Source organism: Phascolarctos cinereus, unplaced genomic scaffold (genome assembly GCF_003287225.1).
Source record: "Phascolarctos cinereus isolate Bilbo 61053 unplaced genomic scaffold, phaCin_HiC Scaffold_2;HRSCAF=192, whole genome shotgun sequence".
Classification (NCBI taxonomy): domain Eukaryota; kingdom Metazoa; phylum Chordata; class Mammalia; order Diprotodontia; family Phascolarctidae; genus Phascolarctos; species Phascolarctos cinereus.
In genome coordinates this window covers 332,725,709-332,745,890 of record NW_027555625.1, presented here as the reverse complement: position 1 = coordinate 332,745,890, position 20,182 = coordinate 332,725,709, and the positions used below count along the sequence as shown (strand labels likewise).

Here is a 20,182-nt window from a genome sequence, read left to right as displayed (position 1 = left end):
AAGAGCCTTGTGGTGCTCTACCCTAGACTCTCTCCTACCTAGGTCAGCCTCTCCTGAGTTTGCTTTCTCCTCCTCTAGATCCAAGCAAGAGCATCATACACGGTTTCCCATGGGGCTGCACTTTGACTTTCATGATTATCTTCCTGTGCCAAAAAGCCCTACCCCTTCTACCCTAGGGTCCCCTTAAGATCATGGAACTTCAATTTGCCTCACAGGGCCATTATGAGGAAAGCTGAAAGCACTTTGTAAACCTTAAAGTACTATAAAAATGGAAACTATTATCAATATTTGTCATCATTACAATCAGCATCAGCAGCATCGTTATTATAGAGGCAATGTGGTGTGGTGGACAAAACACTGACCCGCCCCCCCCCTCCCCCCCCCCAGCCAGGAAGACCTGGGTTTAACTTCCACTTCTTGATTAATACTGACTGTGTGACTTTTGGCAGGTTACTTAACCTCTCAGTATTCTAGGCAGCTATGACTGTATGTTGCATAGAAGATGCCATTCTGAATTGTTTGGGCAGCTACATGGTGCAGTGGATAGAACCCCAGGCCTGGAGTCAGGAAGACCTGAATTCAAATATGACACTTACTATCTGTGTAACCCTAGGCGAGTCACTTAACCCTATTTGCCTTAGTTTCATCTTCTGTAAAATGAGCTGGAGAAGGAAATAGCAAACCACTGTAGCATCTTTGCCAAGAAAATCCCAACTGAACAACAACAAATTTTTAGAGAGAGTTTCCTCCTCCAGCAGTTACTTATGACAATAATATCACTGGCACAGTTTTGATCCCAATTATTCTTAGATTTCATCAGCTGTGAACAGAATTATAATTTTCCATGCTGTTCCCAACCAAAACCACTAAGACCAGCCATGTTTCTCTTGCCTCCCAGGCTCTGGGGCACAGGGAACCATCAGCCAGCTGTGGCCAGGGGATCATTCATCGATAGCCTCACCCAACACATTGCTCTCCACCCCAAGCTTCTCTTGGGACAGGTAAACAAAGGAGACACGTACACGTAACCTATGATGTCTGCATCTGGTTGCTGGTAGAATGCTTTGTCAGCGATCCTTGAGGGGAAAGGTTAGGCAAGGGAAGCCAGGATGACAGAAGAAAGAGAGGCAGGCAAAAAGGTTAAAGAGAAAGAAAGACAACATTAGTGTGCTGAAGCCCAAGAGATGTTAGAAGCACTAGGCCCATTTGGGAAGGCAGCAGGGCTACTCATAGCCCTTAATAGGGAGGAAGGAAAAAACAAAAGAAGGGCAAGGATTTCTCAAAGCATAGGTATGGAAGAAGAGACCACAAAACAATGCACCTGAGCTCCCCACAGGTGCAGCTTGGTCTAGTAGGGTCCTAGGCTGTCTCCAGTTTTGTAACAGGGCAGGGCCTTTGGCCTGCAGAGATCATTACACAACCACACTAAGTTCTTAGGAACTCTTTTTTCCATTTCTAGCAATAAGCAGTGGCCCGCTCCCAGCTCCGTGCTGGGCAGGGAAAGGGTGTGCAGTTGAATATCTGGGAAGAGCTGTGAGTGTCTTTAAGGAGAGAAATAAGACCATTATAATATAGTTGAGTTGTGGTGAAGGGCTAGGGAGGCTATTCTGATTAGGATAGAAAGCCACCTGTTAGGTGGGTTGGTCTCTCTCTCTCTCTCTCTCTCTCTCTCTCTCTCTCTCTCTCTCTCTCTCTCTCTCTCTCTCTCTCTTTCTCTCTTTCTCTCTCTCTCTCTTTCTTTCTCTCTCTGCCTTCCCAAATACCTTTTATCCTCCCAGAAATCCCCTTTTTCCCAAATATATTCTGCTCTCCCATTCACACTCTCCCACATTACTCTCGAATACTCTTTTCCCTCTTGCCCTCACTCTCTTAAATACTCCCTACTCTCCCACCTCAATCCTCCCAATATCCCTTGCCTTCCCAGCTACTACTGCGCCCTCCTACCCAAATTCTGCAAATACTTCCACCTGTGCAAATACTTCCTGCTCCCCCAAACCCCTCTCTTTCTACCAGCTTTGAGATACCTCCCTGCCCACCTATCCCTTCCCCCATATACCCTTGCCCTTTCCCAAATCCTGCTCCTCTCAAACATTCCTTGCCCCCCTAAGCCCCCTCCCCAAATGTCTCTCATGCCTCATACCTGTTGCTGATTTTGTTTTTCTCCACCTGCTCATTCTGTCGCACATTCCATTCTTCCAGGTCCCTCTTTGCCTTCTCCCGCCACTCTTGTTCAGTCACCTTAGAAGCCGCATCTGGGGTCCAAACAGGGGATTAAGTGCAGGGAGCAGCTGAAGGGTACCTCCTAAGGCCTGTCTTCCCTCTCCTAATCCCTCCTCCCCATGTTTCTTGTCCTCCCCCAATTTCCCAGGGCAGGTCAATGGGCCTGGTATAGAAGAGCCACCCAGTATATCCAAGCACTCCATCCCCTCCAAGGTCCTCAGTGCTCCTGTCAGAGACAGACAAAACTTTCAGGCTCCCTGTGGCTCCTGACTACCCTCACCCAGCTCTTGCAGCCGTTTCTTCTGCTCCTCTCTCCATTTTCTGATGCTCTCTGGTTCCTGACTCAGCCTGTCTGCCTGGGCTACAGCAGCATAGCTGTCAGAAGGACCGTTGGCTTCCTAGGAGAGATTTGCACACACACAAACACATATATCACATTATCATAATTTTATAATTGTTAGGGACCTTAGAGGTCAGCTGGTCCAATCCTCTCATTTTACAGATAAGATAGTCTCAGACACTCTTTTGAGTTAGTCTAAGGCTAACTCCTGGGATTAGGGAAAAGGTAGAGAGGCTTCCCCTACCTGGGGCTGCCCCATGGGAGCCCCCCAAAACAGGCTTCCCTCTCTGGTCCTCCGTGGGCTTTATAAAGGACCCCCCAAGCTTAGGGACCCCTAGGAAGAAGGAAAAAAGTAAAGAAGGAAAAAAAGGAAGGAAGAAGACATTAATTAAGGGCCTATTACGTGCTAAGTATTTTACAAATATTTCATTTGACCCTTACAATAACCCTAGATGGTAAATACTATTTTTTTTTTTGCCCATTTTATAGTTGAGGATATTGACGCAGACAGAGTTTAAATGATTTGCCCAGGGCCACACAGCTAGTAAATGACTAAGGCAGGATGTGAACTCAGGTCTTCCTGATTCTGGGACCAATGCTATGTCTACTGCACCACCTAACAGCTCAGAATCTCATAGCTGTCAACTGTCTGCAGCCCCAGGGCAAAAAGGCTCAAGAGCTAAGGGACATTGCTCTTACCAATCTACCATAGGGCAGAACCATGTATGGCTTAACCACCAAATCTACCCCTGCCCAGAACCAGGGAAACTGACAATGATATAATCAGAATAAATTAGGTTCCCTGCTGCTGCAGAATCTGATCACTACCTGTGCAGCTGGGTAGTGTCTGCCTCAGTTTCCTCAACTGTAAAATAGGGATAATAACACCAGCCTTGCAGGGTTGTAGGGAGGCTCAAATGAGATAATTTTTGTAAAGCACTTAGCACAGTGTCTGACAAGCAGCAAGTGCTATATAAATATTTATTTCCTGACCCTCCTTGCCCTTGTAGGGAAGTTTTCAGAGTGGATTTGTTCCCAAAGTTACTGAACTATGTGATTCCACTATACGCCTTCACCCCAAAGACATCAGTAGATATGAACAAAAATATTTTTAGCAGCTCTTTTTATAAGGCAAATGAACTGGAAACAAACAGCATACCAATCAATTAAGGGATGGCTGAGCAAAATATGACCTACGAATGTAATGGAATACTATTGTGCTATAAGAAATTGATGGGGTCTCAGGCCCCAGCCCTAAGACCATGTCTCTGGAGGCCTCCCAATTTCTCAGTAGGCCTCTGTCCTGTGAGAAATTTTTCACATTCTCTTATCAGAACAGACAGAAGGGTGCCTGGCCCAAGGATTTTTATCCCTGGCTTGCCCAAGGACTCTCCCTCCCACCAGATTCCCAAGGCCATGCCTCTGACATGTCTCTCAATGTCTGGTATACTCCCTATACTTTCCCATCCATAGCTTCTACAGACACTTGGACCCTTAGATTACCTAATTAACATCCTTGGCATTCCCTTTCCATGCCCTTTTTCTACATAAGCTTTAGATTTACCTTCATTAGGGTGCAAGTTTCCCAAAGGGACTTTGTCTACTTCTATTGGCATTAGAATAAACTGTCTCTTAACTTAAAGAAGGCTTGAGTGTGTGAATTCATTAAAGGCTATTCTGCCTTGGCATTCTCGGGGTCTCAGCACCCCTAACCTCTACCCCAAACCTCTTCAAAATGATGGGAATGATGGCTTTGGAGAAACCTGGGAGCATTTGTATGAACTGATACAGAGTTAAGTGGTCAGAACCAGGACACATTATACAATAGCAGCATATTGTGAAGATAAACAACTTTAAAAGACTTAAGAATTCTGATCAGTGCAATGGCCTACCATGATTACAGAGGACTTATGATGAAATATATTCCCCACCTTTTGAGAGAGAGGTGATGGATAACAGAGTGTGGATTAAGACATATTTTTTGGTCATAACTAATGTGGGAATTTGTTGACTATGTATATTTTTTACAATGGTTTTGTTTTGTTTTTTCGTTCTGTTTCCAGTAGGGGTGAGGAGTAAAATAGATTTTTATTATTTGAGGAAAAGAAAAATTTTAATTTAAAAAAAGAAAAAGCTATCAAGAGTTGAATTTCTGTGCATAAAAAAACAAAGAATAAGATTTTGTGTAGGTCTGGTACCTAGAGAACTTCAGTCCCTTGTGGTTGGCCCAACTCCTCCCTAATGTATGAATGTCTGTTCCCCTAGTTCTCATCTTGTGTCTCCTCGGTGGTGACCTCACTGCTCCAAGTGTTTTTGTAGGTGGCAGGAGAGGTTAAAGGGCTCCTCAGAAATGGCCAGGAAACCAACTAAGGGCAATGACCATCGATAGAAACCAGATCCACATTAGATCCATTTCTAGTTCTGAGGCCACCTCTGTCTCTAATAGCAAATGAGAGTTATCAGACCGCCCCCTACAGACCGCTTCCCTAGTCACCTTGTTCTAACATAAAACTTTCCATTTCTAGACAACATCCCTTTTATGTCTCTGCCAACATGAATTCAGTTCCTGGTAAGGGTGTAGTGAATGAGACCGAGGGGCTACTTTTTTTTTTTTTTGGTTAGGCCACGGGGTTAAGTGACTTGCCCAAGGTCACACAGCTAGTAAGTGTTTTATGTCTGAGGCTGGATTTGAACTCAGATCCTCCCGACTCCCATGCCCGGGCTGTATTCACTATGCCACCTAGCTGCCCCTGAAGGGCTACTTTTTGAGATCACTACTACTCTCCTGTCATCCTTTGCACAAATCTCAGATGGTTGGGCTATGTGTTCTCTCTGCTGACTTCCAATCATGTGTCTCCAATTGCCTTTCAGATATCTCAGAGTGGATGGATGTCCAGTAGACATCTTAAACTCAATATGCCTGAAACACAACTCATTATCCCCACACCCCCCATCAAACCCACCCCCCTACCTTCTTCATCTTCTCCCTTATCTATTACTGTAGAGGGCAACACCATCCTCCCAGTCCCTCAGGCTCACAACCTATGAGTTATCTTGGATTCCTCACTATCTCTCACACCCCACTCCCTATATCCAATCTGTTGCCAAGGCGTATTGATTTCACCTTTGCAACATCTCTTGCATATACCCCGCCTCCTCTCTGACACTTACCTGGATTACTACAATAGCCTGCTGGTGGGTCAGCCTGCTTCAAGTCTCTCCCTACTCCAATCCATTCTCCACTGAGCCACTAACAAGATTTCCCTAAAGTGCAGGTCAAATCATGTCATTCCCTACTCAGTAAACTCCAGTGGCTTCCTATTGCCTCCAGGATCAAATACAAAATGCTCTGTTAAGTGTTTAAAGCCCTTCATAACCTAAACCTTCTTATCTTTCCAGTCTTCTTAGACCTTACTCCCTGATATGTACTCTGATCTAGTTACACTGGCCTCCTGGCTACTCCACAAATGAGACACTCCAGCTCTCTGGCCATTTTCTCTGTCTACCCTCCATGCCTGAAACACTCTCCCTCCTCTGCTCCAACTGCTGCCCTGACTGGCTTCTTTTCAATTCCAACTAAAATCCTACCTTCCAAACTAAGTCTTCCCCAACCCCTTGTAATTCCAGTGCCTTCCCTCTGTTAATTATTTCCTATATAATATATATACATATATATGTATATATATCTATATATCTTGCTTTGTATATATTTGTTTACATGTTGCCTCCCCTATTAGATTGTAAACTCCTTGAGGGTAGGGACTGTCTTTTGCTTCTTTTTGTTCCCCAGAGCTTAGCACAGTGCCTGTAATACAGTAAGTGCTTAATAAATGTTTATTGATTGATTTCCTAGAAGCCAAACCTAGAAAGTGGGTTTGGTTGAAGACTGAAGAAGAGGTGAGGGCAAGATGTCTGGATTTAGGTGCTACTTCCCCAGGGACCACCAAGGGAGGCCAGATCTTATCTTCTTTGGCCTTGTACTTGGCCTTATAGGTTGGGGGTATTTGCTTGTTTGGGAGGGTACAAAAGATTGGAAGAGGGTGTGAAGGGAAAGGCTGTGAATGATGATGAAAGCTTGTGAATCAGCCTGGTTGTGAATGAAGTTTTTAAATGTCCTTCAAGGCAGGCTTAAGTCCTTTATTTCCAGTGCAATCCACTCTGTTTTCTCTTGCCCATGGTACCTTTAGGCCTTAGATTATATAACCAATCTATCAATCAACCAACAAGTTATTTTTTTAAAGACTGAGTATCCATATGTACAAAATATTCATAGCAGTTTGTGTGTGTGTGTGTGTGTGTGTGTGTGTCTGTGTGTCTGTGTGTCTGTGTGTGTGGTGTCAAAGAATTGGAAAATAAAGGGATGCTCATCAACTGGGGAATGGCTGAACATAATCATATGATTATGATGGAATACTACTGTGCTATAAGAAATGATGAAAGAGATGGTTTCAGAAAAATCTGGGAAGACTTGTATGAACTGATACAGAGCGAAGTAAACAGAACCATGAGAACATCATACATAATAATTGCAATATTATAATGATAACTACCTGTGAAAGACTTAGCTACTCTAATCAGTACAATAATCCTTCACAGTTCCAAATGACTAATGAGAAAAATGCTATCCAGGGGCAGCTAGGTGGTGCAGTGGAAAGAGCACCAGCCCTGGATTCAGGAGGACCTGAGTTCAAATCTGGCCTCAGACACCTAACACTTACTAGCTGTGTGACCCTGGGCAAGTCACTTAACCCCATTGCCTCACCAAAAAAAAAAAAGGAAAAAAGGAAAAATGTTATCCACTTCCAGAGAGAGAACTGATGAACTCTTAAATGCAGAGGGAAGCATATTTCCTTTCACTTTCTTTATTTTTCTTGCCTTTCCCCCCCTACAACATGGCTAATATGGAAATATGTTCTGCATGACCATATATATAAGTAGAGGGAGAAAGAAAATATGGAATTGATAATTTTAAAAATTTTTAAATAAAAATAAAAAATAAAGGCTAGGTGTCCTTATCTTGTCGAGCCTAGAAATGCAGCAGCTACGTACTCATGGCCACTGATTGTCATGGGAGCTGTTGCAATTGAAATGAAAGTAAACTGAGGCACAAAACTCTGAGTATGATCAATTTATTAGCAAAGCACAAATTTGCCAATAAATAGGGTCTCAGCTTCCTCAGTAAGCTAAGACCCCCAAATGACCTATCACTTTTATAGACAAAAGAAGAAGCATCCAAAAACTAGAAGGCAGCATCATAGGTGAGGAACATAATATGATTGGTTACTAAGTCTGAAGCATCCTAAGTGTGTGGAATGATGATTGGCTGGAAATGGGAAATGCAGGGCTAGCAACAACCTCTCACTAATAAATTCTGATTGATTCAGTCCACCTGCAAGGCCTGTTAGTGGTATAGAGATAACAGACCAGACTTGTTTGAAATGATTAACAGAAAAAATTGAACTTCTAAATTTAGCCTAGACACAATGAAACAGGACTTAAGCAGTTATACAAGAAGTAAGTGGTTGGTACAGAATAGAATAAATTACAGAATAGAATCGATTTGATTTTCTCAGAGCTTTGACCAACTCTTTCTAACTTGGGCTGGTTTGCCTTTCCTTAGGCAACCTGTTGAGCCCTCGCTCCCAGGAGCTTACTATATTAATGCCAGATTTAGTGTGGACACCTGATCAGTAGCCTGTCCCCAGTATCTGAGATCACAGATGCCTGTCAACTGTACTACTTCTCAAAAAGCATTTATTAAGCATCCACTTCAGCAGATGTTAAGTAGATATACTGGGGATAAAGAGACAAAATTAAGAATAATCCCTCTACTCTTAAGGACTTTATAGTCTACCCAAGGTAAACAATATGCACACACACATATATATATATATATATATATATATATATATATATATATATATATATATATACACTTAAGTAGAAAAGAAATAAAAAGTAATTGGATGGGGAGGGGAAAGAGAGACACTAGCAGCAAGGAGGATCATGAAAAAGGCCTCATTTAGAAGGGAGTACTTGAGCTTAGTACAAAAGAAATTAAGGATTCTAAAAGATGGAGATGACGAGAGAGAGGGCCTTTCAGGCATGAGGGACAGCCAGTGCAAAGATATGAAGGCAAGAGATAGAGGGCCATCTATGAGGAATAGCAAGAAGGTCAGTTTGTCCACATTGCTGTGTGAGTGTTGAAGGAAGTAATGTGCAAACCACTTAGTCTCTCACAGCCTTAGTCTTCTTATTTGAAAACTGGAGATATAATAACACCTATTAGGTGGGACCATAGTGCATAGAGTGCTAGGCCTGGAGTCAGGAAGACTCATTTCAAATTTGGCCTCAGAGGGGCAGCTAGGTGGCACAGTAGATAGAGCACCGGTCCTGGAGTCAGGAGAACCTGAGTTCAGATCCGGCCTCAGACATTTGACACGTACTAGCTGTGTGACCTGGGGCAAGTCACTAAACCCTGTTTGCCTCAGTTTCCTTATCTGTAAAATAAGCTGGAGAAGGAAATGGCAAACCACTCCAATATCTTTGCCAAGAGAACCCCAAATGGGGTCACAGGGAGTCAGACACAACTGAAAACTGCTGAACAACACCTCATAAGATTGCTGTGAGGATAGAATGAGATAATATATGTAAAGTGAGATGTAAAACTTAGGTATTACATAATAGCTACTATTAGCAAATATATTTCATCCTGGAAGTAATAGGAGAGCTTTGTATTATTCCCCGATGGATTAATGTTGCAAAATTGAGTATATTCAAAGGTACCATCAATTTCCAAAGAATAGGCATTATATCTTATTCTTCCTTCAAGCTTAACTCAAGTACTACCTCCCACACGAACCTCCTCCCCAGATGCTGGTCCCTTCTACCCTCAAAAAATTACCTTACACACATTCTGTATTTACTTTATATGTGCATATGTTGTTTCCCCTGATACAATGTAAGTTAATGGCAAGGAATATTTCATTTGTGTTTGTATGTCCCTAGCATCTAGCACAGAACCAGGCATATATTAGATATTTTAATAAATGCTTGTTTATTGATATGTTTCTGTGTTGGGTATGCAGCAGGTATTCAACAAATATTAAATCATTATTATTATTATTTTAATATGGTATGTTTATAAAGGGCCTTATGGCTATAAAACACTTGTACATTGATGTATCTAGTTAATTTAACTTAACAGACACTTATAAAGTATCTTTTTATCTGCAAGGCTGGAAACTTAGCATTGGGGGAGAAAACAACTATTCCCATTTTAAATAGGAAACATCTGAACCACAGACTATAGATTCCAGGCCAGAAGGGACATTGAAGGCCATCTGGCCAAAGCTCCTTGTTTTACAAATGAAGATACTTGCCAAAAGTCACTAAGTATAAGTTTCAGGCCAGGAATTTGAGCTTCTAACGCCCTTAATGCAAAATCCTCTTCTCTTTCCAGTATGCCATCCTTCCCCTGATGCCCAGAGATGACAAGTGACTTGTCAAAGGTAATTCACTCATCTCAGAAGTGGTAGGGCTGAGATGCCATACACAGAAAAATGGAAAGAGTGGTTAAAAGTCACAAATGCCCATTTTGTATTATAATCTACCCAAGGTCAGTATTTTTCTTCTGCTTGTTCTTAAGTCAGAAGGCCTCAGTTTGGCTCTCAGTTATGTTATCTGTGGGACCTTGTTCACAATTACTTGACTTCCCTGTTTCCTTATTGATAGAAGGAGGGCATTGACCTAAGTGGTCTCTAAATTTCCTTTCATCTTCTAATTCTTCTAATTCTCATTCCAAGGTACCTTGATGCTACAGTGGATAGAATGCTGGATTTGGAGTCAGGAAGATCTGAGTTCAAATTCTGCCTTGGATACTTTATAGCTGTGTGACATTGGGCAAGTTATTACCTATTTCTGCCCTAGTTTACTCATCTGTAAAATGAGGACAATGACAGCACCTATCTCCCAGGGTTGTGGTAAAGATAAAATAGGGTAATATATTAAGCACTTTGCAAACTTCAATGTACTATATAAATGTTAGCTGTAATTATTCAATAAACCTTTCTCTAGTCCATAGATGGACCTCTGGTCCACAACAAGTTGTTACCAGTCTGTAAAACTTTGAACACAAAAGTCTCTTGGCCCTTTAAAAAAAAAACTTTCTCCTCTTACTCCTTTTTTCTCCCTGCCTCCAACTGTTCCCATCCTGCTTTTCTCAGGCTCTGCATCTCTGCCCCCATATTAAATTAGAGTATTTAGAGTATTTTTTTGTGAGAAAATTTGTCTCTCCTTGACATATAGATACTAAAGCGGATAGACACTTGTCAGGGACGTCATAGGTGAATTTTATGATGCCGGTGGGGCTCGGACTAAGGAACTCTGAGTTTGAAAAATCACAGAACCTATTACTTTCTTTGGTGAAGTAATCGGGGTTAAGCGATTTGCCCAAGGTCACGTAGCTAGTGTTAAGTGTCTGAGGCTGGATTTGAACTCAGGACCTCCTGACTTTAAGGCCAGTGCTCTATCCACTGCACAACCTGTTACTTTCAAAGCTGTGCTACTTATCTATGATTTTTCCAGACTCTTATCTGAAACTCCGGCGATGGGAAGCCTACTAAGTCAAGAGAATACCAAATCCATTTTTGTACAGCTCTAATTATTCTCTACACTGATCAATCAACAAGTTTTTATGAAGCATGCACTATGTTAGGAGCACAGTACTAGGCCCTGGAGGTACAAAGCAAAAATAAAACAGTCCCTTCTAAGGAGCTTACTGCTAATCAGGGGAAGTAACACGTAAACATTTGAGAATCTATCTGTCTGTCTGTCTATCTATCTTTAATACAAGGTAATTTTGAGAGGAAGGCACTAGTTACTGGGGCTATTATTGATGGGGTGCTCATGCCCCAGCCCTAAGATCATATCTCTGGAAGCCTCCCAATTTCTCAGTAGGCCCCTGTCTTGTGAGAAAATTTTCTCTTGTTGCAGAACAGTCTTATTAGAACAGACAGAATGGTGCCCGGCCCAAGGATTTTTGTCCTGGCTGGCCCAAGGACTCTTCCTCCCACCAGGTCCCTAAGATCCATAGCTCTGACAACTCCCTTAATGTCTGGTATACTCCCCGCACTTTCCCATTCATAGCTCCTAAAGACACCTAGATCCCTTAGATTACCTAATTAGTATCCCTGTAATTCCTTTTGCATGCCCTTTTTCCCATATAAACCTCAGCACTATCTTCAGTCTCTCACAGGTTCCCTTAAGGACTCATGCCCACTTTTGCTAAAGCATTACAATAAACTTTTTGCCACTTGACTAAGAGAAGGCTTGAGTGTATGAATTCATTCCAGGTAGCCCTGCTTTGGAATTTTCAGGGTCCCAGCACCCCAAAACCTCTTCTTTTTGAAAGACCTCATGTAGAAGGCAGCATTTGAACTGTACTTTGAAGGAAACAAAAGATTCTAAAGAGACAGAGGTGAGGAGTATATTCAAGGCTTTGGGAATAGCCTGCCTACATGTAAAGTCATGGAGACATATATAAGGAACAAAAATATCATTTGATGGAATAATGTATAATAAGGTTGGAAAGATGGAGTACAGGTGGAGTACAGAAGTAGGATGATGTCCATTTTCATATGACCAAGAATAGTGAGAAGGGAACGGATGCCAAAGATGGTGTAGACGTAGACTTGACAAGCTTTGCATATGTGGGGTGAGGGGTGTGGGAAGCCAAGGACGACTTCAAGGTTAAGATCTTGGGTTCCTGGAAGGCTGGCAGTACCCTTAACAGAAATTCTACAACCAGGAGAAATACTATTTGTTGTTTAGTCATTTTGATCATACCTGACTCTTCATGACCCCATTCGGGATTTTCTTGGCAAAGATACTGGATTGGTTTGCCATTTACTTCTCCAGCTCACTTTACAGATGAGAAAACTGAGGCAGACAGGGTTAAATGACTTGCCCAGAGTCACACAGCTAGTAAGTGTCTGAGGTCACATTTGAACTCAGGAAGAGGTCTTCCAGATTCCAGGCCAAGCTCTCTGTGCAGTATGGCTCCACCTAGTGTCACTCAGGAGAAATTGCTGCTGCTGTTTGTCCATTTTCAGAGAGGACCATGTCATCAGGGAGATGCTGCCATAACATGCAAATGAATTGGATTTAAGTGAGGGAAGGCCATATGTAAAGTCACCAGCCTCACTTTCTCCTCCTGAGCCATCTGGGTCCAGTGGCCAGATATGGATCAGGACAAACGGAGATGGCCCAGGATACAGTGGGGGACCTTGGCCTTTTCAAATTAAGTGGAGAAAGTGAGGCTGGTGACTTTCCATGGCCCTCCCTCACTTAAACCCAATTCACTTGCATGTCACAGCATTGCCTTCCTGATGTCACGGTCCTCTTCGAGAGTGAAGGACAAACAGCAACCTCTGTGAGTAGAGAAGGAGCTGCCCACTAGGGACCAAACTTCCAGTTGGGCAACACGACTTCCTTCCTTCCTTCCTTTCTTTCTTTTCTTTCTTTCTTTTCTTTCTTATCTTTCCACATAAGGTATCACACCCTTACCCGCTGGTGCTTTGACCAAAGGAAATGTAAATTTTAATCTCTGAAACTTTTTTTGTTTGGTTTGGTTTTTTTCTCTTGAAGACCAGCCTTAACTCCAAATCAGTCTGGTCCCAGACCAAGCCCTATTTCTCTGCAACTCCTTCTGGCCTTCCCCTCCACCAGGAATTTCTCCTAATTCTGCCTCCAAGGCCAAGCAGAACAAGCCTAATCCTTTTCCCACATGGAGGCAAGTTCTCTAAAGAGAAGGTTTGTCATGGTACAGGGTATCATGGTAGATTGGGAGTCATAAGATCAGAGTTCACATCAAGCCTTTGTCATTTTCTGCTTGTGTGACTTTTTTTTTCCATTTTAAAAATCCTAAAGTTAACAAATGTCAACTAAAACAAGCACTTCTAAATGCACGCAATAGAACAGAAAGAGAGGTTTACACATAAAACTGCAAGCTTCTATTATGTACAGCTTACTTTTCAACTATATAATACAGTCAACTTATTTATTTCAAAGCTGTGCTATTTATCCATGACTCCTTCTGTTCTCTTCCATGCATTTTAGAAACATGTGTCAATGACTTTTTTTAAAAAATGTGTGATTTGGGGCAAGTCACTGAACCTCTGTAAGCTTTTATTTTATTTCCCCATGTCTGTGGAATTCACTATACTGTGCTCCAAACGGGCTCTGAACATCCCTTCCAGTTCAGTCCAGCGAAGTCTTTAGCAAGATTAACTGTTGTAAACTGAGATGGACTGGTTCTCCTAGAGGGTTTAAAGGAAGATGGAAAATTAAAAGTCCAAGCAGTGTGATGTCAAAGGGCTTGCTACTTTCACTGAGAGCTGGCTCTCTGCCTAGCAGCAGAAGCAGGGTGCTGTGCTCTCTATGCATAGGCATAGATAGGCCTCTAAGGCCTGTGACAGCTCACAGTGAACTGAACCCAGCAAGCACGAATCTTCAAGGCGATTGGATGCTCAGGATTGAGCCTAAAAGATTTCCACAGCAACCTCAGTAACTCCTGGGCAGGAGATATGTGTGGCTAACTCTGAACTAAAGTAAGGTCACCCCTTAGTCTCAGGCCAAATCTTCCTTTCTATTATGTTGGGGCTAAGGGTTGGGCTTCCCAAAGAAGATGGCAGTGACACCTACCCGGTCAAGTCCAAGGCATGAGGAATGTAGGTTGGGTAAATGAAGCAGAATTCTACAGTGGAAATAGAATGGAGACCTAACTTTTGATGCTGGCTCTGCTGCTTACTACTGAGCAACCTTGAGTAAATCACTTCCCCTCTGTGGGATAATGAGGATAGGACCTTATCTGTATAATGAGGACAGGATCTCTGCCTAGCCTCAAAGAGCTAACAGCTGAGGGGATCAAAGCAGAGAATGGGTGGAAAGCACTGTGTGGCAGTAAAACACTGTATAGGTGAGAGCTAAGAAAGCATTCTTATTACTAAGGACTCAAGCTCAGGCAATCAAGTGTATTAGCAGGCTGCAGCCTAGACTACTAATGAAGAACATACTGAAGCCATAATGATCCCAGATAGTACCTCTGACAACAGAGTTAGTCCCTGATGGCTATGTATTCAACTCAATTAAGTTCAACAGACATTCATTGAATGCCTATTATGTTCAAGATAAAATATACTAGTGGATTGAATTCTAGCCTTGGAGTCAGGAAGAGATAGGTTCTAGTCTAGCCCCTGATGCATGCCATGAGCAAATCACTTTACCTTTCAGTGCCCCAAACAACTCTCTATGACTATAAAGTTTTTAGATGAGATGCCTATCTGCTTTGGTGAAGAAAATTTCACCTACACTAGGAATCCCCAACATTGACAAAATCACAAATCTAAAAAAAATGTGCAAAGTACTGAGTTATGTGCTGGGGATACAACAAAAAACCTGCCCTGCCTCTAAGGAGCACACATTCTATTGGAAGGGCATTCCATATACAGTCTATCTAAAAATGGTGAGAAGGTTTATTGATTCATGAAGGTTATAACAGTACTTTTCTGAAGATGCTATTATTTTTCTTCCTTGAAAAGGGAAACCCCTACTTCATTGACTTCACAAGCCTGTATCATAGACTTCAAAGAATTTATTGATCTCTTTTGTTTTTATATCACCTACAATTGCTGCTATATCCCTCTTCCCACTCCTCCCAGAGTCATACCTTATAGTAAGGAATTTTTTAAAAGTAGAAGAAAGAAAAAAAGTATTGCAAAACTAACCAATATGTCAAAAAAGACATATTATATATATATATATATACATATACATATACATATACATATACATATACATATACATATACATATACATATACATATACATATACATATACATATACATATACATATACATATACATATACATATACATACATACATTATACCTGTGAACCCCTACCTCTGCAAAGAAGCAGGAGAAGGAGTCTCATATTTCTTCTTTGAGGCAATGCAAAATACTCGATAGAGGGTTAGACTTGGAATCAGGTAGACTTGTGATTAAATCCTTCCTACTAGATGTATAAATTATTATAACTTATACATATATTATATCTGTATAACAGAGGTTATCAAAGTGGGTGATACCACCCCCTGGGGGTGCTGGAATGATCCAGGGGGGCAATAATAGCCTCAGTTGTAATTGGGTGGCACTGAACAAAAATAAGGGGGTGGTGAATACATAAGGAAAGAAGAGAAGATAAGAAAATTTTGAAAAACCCTTTGTACATGTTTCATCTGTTGTGTAACAAAGTTAAAGTTGTAGTGACTACATTATTTTCCAAACAAACGCACAAAATGCAAGTTATAACTGATCAGTGGTCAAGTCTGCCAATAGGTCTTAACAAGCAAGCGTTGGCAGGCGGACCCTGTCACTCATTGTCAGGAAGTCCAGCATGCACTGGCAGGAATATTTTTGTGTAATGACTTGTTTACAATATGATACTACATATAAATGATTACATGACACAATATCACATCATCAAAATTTCAATGCAGGAAAAACTCCCACAAATTTATAATAAATTATTAAATTTAAGATCTGTTATTTAAAAAATATATTTTATATATTTTTTGAAATGATGCAAATTTAAAAAAAATTAAAGGGTTGAAGAAAGTAGATTTCCAGGGGGGTGCCAAGTAAATTTTTTTAAAGTAACTTTTGAAAGGGTAGGCCAAGGGGGCAGCTAGGTGGCACAGTGGATAGAGCACTGGCCCTCGACTGAGGAGGACCTGAGTTCAAATCTAACCTCAGACACAAAACACGCACTAGCTGTGTGACCCTGGGCAAGTCACTTAACCCCATTGCCTAGCCACAAAAAAAAAGAGAAGAAGAAGAAAGAAAGGGTAGGCCTAATAAGTTTGGGAACCTCTGATGTATACCATGGGCAAGTCAGGGGAGCCAAGATGGCAGAGAAACAGGAAGAAATACAGCCACACTCTCCACTACAAGACCACCAAATACAGCTACAAAACATACCAGGTTAGGTAGGTTCTGATCAGGATATCCAAGAAAAAAATCATAGTCATTTTCCCAGCACAGGGCAGCAAAGGGAAACAGACAGAGACAGAAGGGACAGGGTCTAAACAGGAACAGCTGCATAGTCTTTCAAGGCAAGGCTGAGAGCCAGGGAAAGAAGACATCCTAGACATGCATACAGAGGGGCCTTTTCTCACTGGTAGCTCTGTCACTCACTACCCGATGCTGGGTCACAGATTGGGATCTAGCCTAAAGATGGCATCCAGGGTGAGGAGCAGTTATGAGTGCTACTACCAAGCAAAGATCAAGTTCAGAAGCAAGCAGCAGCTATGAGGCGCTGACCCTAGAGGCAGAACTAGGTCTCAGTTCTAGCCTCCAGTCCAGTCTAAAGCCTATAGTAGAATAAACAGGGCTGGAATCTCAGAACAAACAACAGCCTGAAATTCTGTCACTCTGAACCAGCAGACCTTTTCAGGTGGCTGATAGTGGCCGAGTCCAGCAGCAATTTCCTGGAATTCCAACCGCGGCAAAATCACAGGTTACTCAGACCCAAAACCCAGGCCAGGACCCAGCAGACCTTAGACCAGAAGGGCAGTGATCAAATCATGGGTCAGACCACTTTGGCAATACTGATCTCTTTCAGATCCCCAGCCTAAGCCATCCTTGAACGTCCTGGAATAACACTATACAAAAATACCCAAAGAAAGCAGCAGTGGTTCTGAAGAGGACAAAATCTCAGCTCAGACATTTCCTCCAGAAGTACTCAGGGCATGGAAATTTAAAGTCAAAGTTAGATAGTAGGTTGGAAGAATGAGCAAACAACAACAACAAAAATCCCACCATAAAAAACTATTAAAGTGACAGAGACATTCAAGATACAACCCAGAACAAGAGCAAAGACTCAGAGAAAAACACAGCTTGTGCAAAAACTAAACTAGAATTCCTGGAAGAAATGAAGCAAGAGGTTGTTGGGTTTTTTTTTTTAGGTGAGGCAATTGGAGTTAAGTGACTTGCCCAGGGTCACACAGCTAGTAAGTGTCAAGTGTCTGAGGCTGGATTTGAACTCAGGTCCTCCTGACTCCAAGGCCAGAGCTCTATCTACTGTACCACCTAGCTGCCCCTTTTTTGAAAGATTTTTAAATGTTTTTATAAATGAAATGAGTGTACTTGAGGAAAAATTGGAAAGAAAATGAGAGCCATGGAAGAAGGAATTGGAAAGGGAATTAACAGCTTGGCACAAGATACATAAAATCTTGCCCAAGCAACAAACTCTCTGGAAATTTGAATAGACCACATAAAAGCCAATGACTTCATGACACAATATGAAATAGTAAAGCAAAGTCTAAAGACTGAAAGCATATCAAAGCAATGTAAGGTATCTCATAACAAAAACAACTGACCTAGAAAACAAATCAAAGAGAAAGAAATTTAAGAATTGTTGAATTCTCTGAATGCTATGACTAAAAAAAGAACATAGACATCCTATTTTAAGAAATTGTAAAAGAAAATTCCCCAGATTTCTTAGAACCAAAGAGCAAAGTGGAAATAGAACAAGTTACTTCCTGAAAGAAAGGAAAAAAAAAAGAACCCAAAATGAAAACTCCCAGTAACATTATAACCAAAATCCAGAACTTCCAGGTCAAAGAAAAATACTGCAAGCATCCAGAAAGGAAGAATTCAAGAACCATACAGGCATAATCACATATGATTTAGCAGTCACCATTATAAAGGGGCAGAGAACTCAGAATACAATGAAGGCAAAGGATACAGAGGCTTATAGGAAAGAATTAACTTACTCAGAAAAATTAATTATAATTGAAAAAATTGACCTTTAATGAGTTAGAGTACTTCTAAGCATTCCTAATGAGAGACAAGGGGTGCATAGAAATTTTGAAGTGCAAACTTCAAAAGTTGAGAGACATAAAAAAGTAAACAAGAGCAAACAATAAGGGACTAAATAAGGACAAACTACTTCTACCCTAAGCTAGATGGTGCAGTGGATAGAGCACCAGGCCTGGAGTCAGGAAGACCTGAGTTCAAATGTGACCTCAGACACTTACTAGCTGTGTGACTCTGGGAAAGTCACTTTACCCTGTTGGCCTCAGTTTCCTCACCTGTAAAATGAGCTGGGGAAGGAAATGGCAAACCACTCCAGTATCTTTGCTAAGAAAACCCCAAAAGGGTTATAAAGAGTCAGACATGACTGAAAAATGACTAAACAACATATATACCCTCTGAACCTTATCATCATAATTATCATCATTATGGATAGAGGAAATCTAATTAGTCAGATGGCCTAAGAGTGATTCTACACTAAAAGGGAAAAGGAAAAGGAAGGGGAAACATTCTCATACAATCAGGACGTGCAAGTAAAAGTCTATGCAAACAAGAAGGAGGGAGTGTAGGGAGGGGGTGACACAAGCTTCAGAAGAGGGAAAGTACACACACATAGCCAGGCACAAAAATCAGTTTCATTCGATGGGGAAACAAAAACAGGAGAAGGGAGAGGGCAGGAATAAGGGGAGATTAAGGGAGATTAATCCTTAAAAAAGCAAAAAACAAATTCTGAGAATATACAAAATATATTGATACCAGCTCCTTCTGTGGTGACAAAGAATTGGAAACTGATGGGAGTGACCATCAGTTGGGAATGGTGTCACAAATTATGGTATATGAATGCAATTATACTGTAACTGTATTGCAATACCCTGTTCCTACTTGTGCATTTGTGTCTGTCTTATCCAATGCTGTAGCTCTGGATGTGTCTTCATCACATGAAGGGATTGGTTTAAGAGGGATACTTGCAGAAGTGAGGAGAGCAAGGAGAAAAATGTATATAATTACAAAAGAGTAAAGACAAACTTTGAAAGACATAGCAACTCTGATTGTGATCAAACATTATTTTAGGGGACATATGATGGACGCAAAGTGCAGATGGAGACATTTTTTAGAGATGATCAATGTAGAAATTTGATTTTGATCACCTATACATGTTTATAACAAAGGTTTTGTTTTTCTTTTTTCAGTGGTAGGAGAGAGGGAGCAGGGAGAGAAGGCAGATTTTCATTAATTGGAAAAAATAAAATTTAATTCTAAAAAAGAGGGAGTCATTTAACCTGTCAATGCCCTAATCAATTCTCTAAGGCAAGGGTTCTTAACCTGAGGTAGATGGATTTCAAGGGGGGGGGGTCTGTCAACTTGGATGGAAAAAAAAATGACATCTTTATTTTCACTAACTTCTAACTGAAATTTAGCACAGGAACAAATATTATTCTGAGAAGGGGTCCATAAGCTTCACCAGGCTGCCAAAGGCGTCTATTACAAAAAATCTAAGAACCCCTAACTTAAAGCTAAAAGTAATAGAAAATTTGGTGATCTATATTGCTGGAGGGACTTTCCACATCAGCAGTTCCTCACATTTATGAAATCACAGGTCTGAACAAAAAATTGAATACCCCTCAGATAGCACAAAGACATACAGAAATTGATAACTCTAGAACTAGGGGAATAGCATGATGTAGTAGATAAAACGAATGCTAGAGATATCTCTGTATTCTGCAATGTGAAATCTTTATTGTGTAT

At 41.3% G+C, this 20,182-nt stretch overlaps 1 protein-coding gene across 3 annotated transcripts in view; it reads right to left on the bottom strand.

Moving 5' to 3' along the window:
* The window catches only part of CLTB (clathrin light chain B), a 45,237-nt gene that overhangs the window by 7,241 nt on the left and 17,814 nt on the right, over positions 1 to 20,182 (bottom strand). For 2 of the 3 annotated variants that reach the window (XM_020998790.2, XM_020998791.2), the window contains exons 3-5: positions 2,501 to 2,618; positions 2,141 to 2,252; positions 1,023 to 1,076 (exon numbers count right to left, since the gene is read on the bottom strand). In XM_020998790.2, the coding sequence (XP_020854449.1) occupies positions 1,023 to 1,076; positions 2,141 to 2,252; positions 2,501 to 2,618 (284 nt within the window). The remainder of the gene's footprint in view (positions 1 to 1,022; positions 1,077 to 2,140; positions 2,253 to 2,500; positions 2,619 to 20,182) is intronic. The other variant, XM_020998792.2, reaches the window with a different exon arrangement.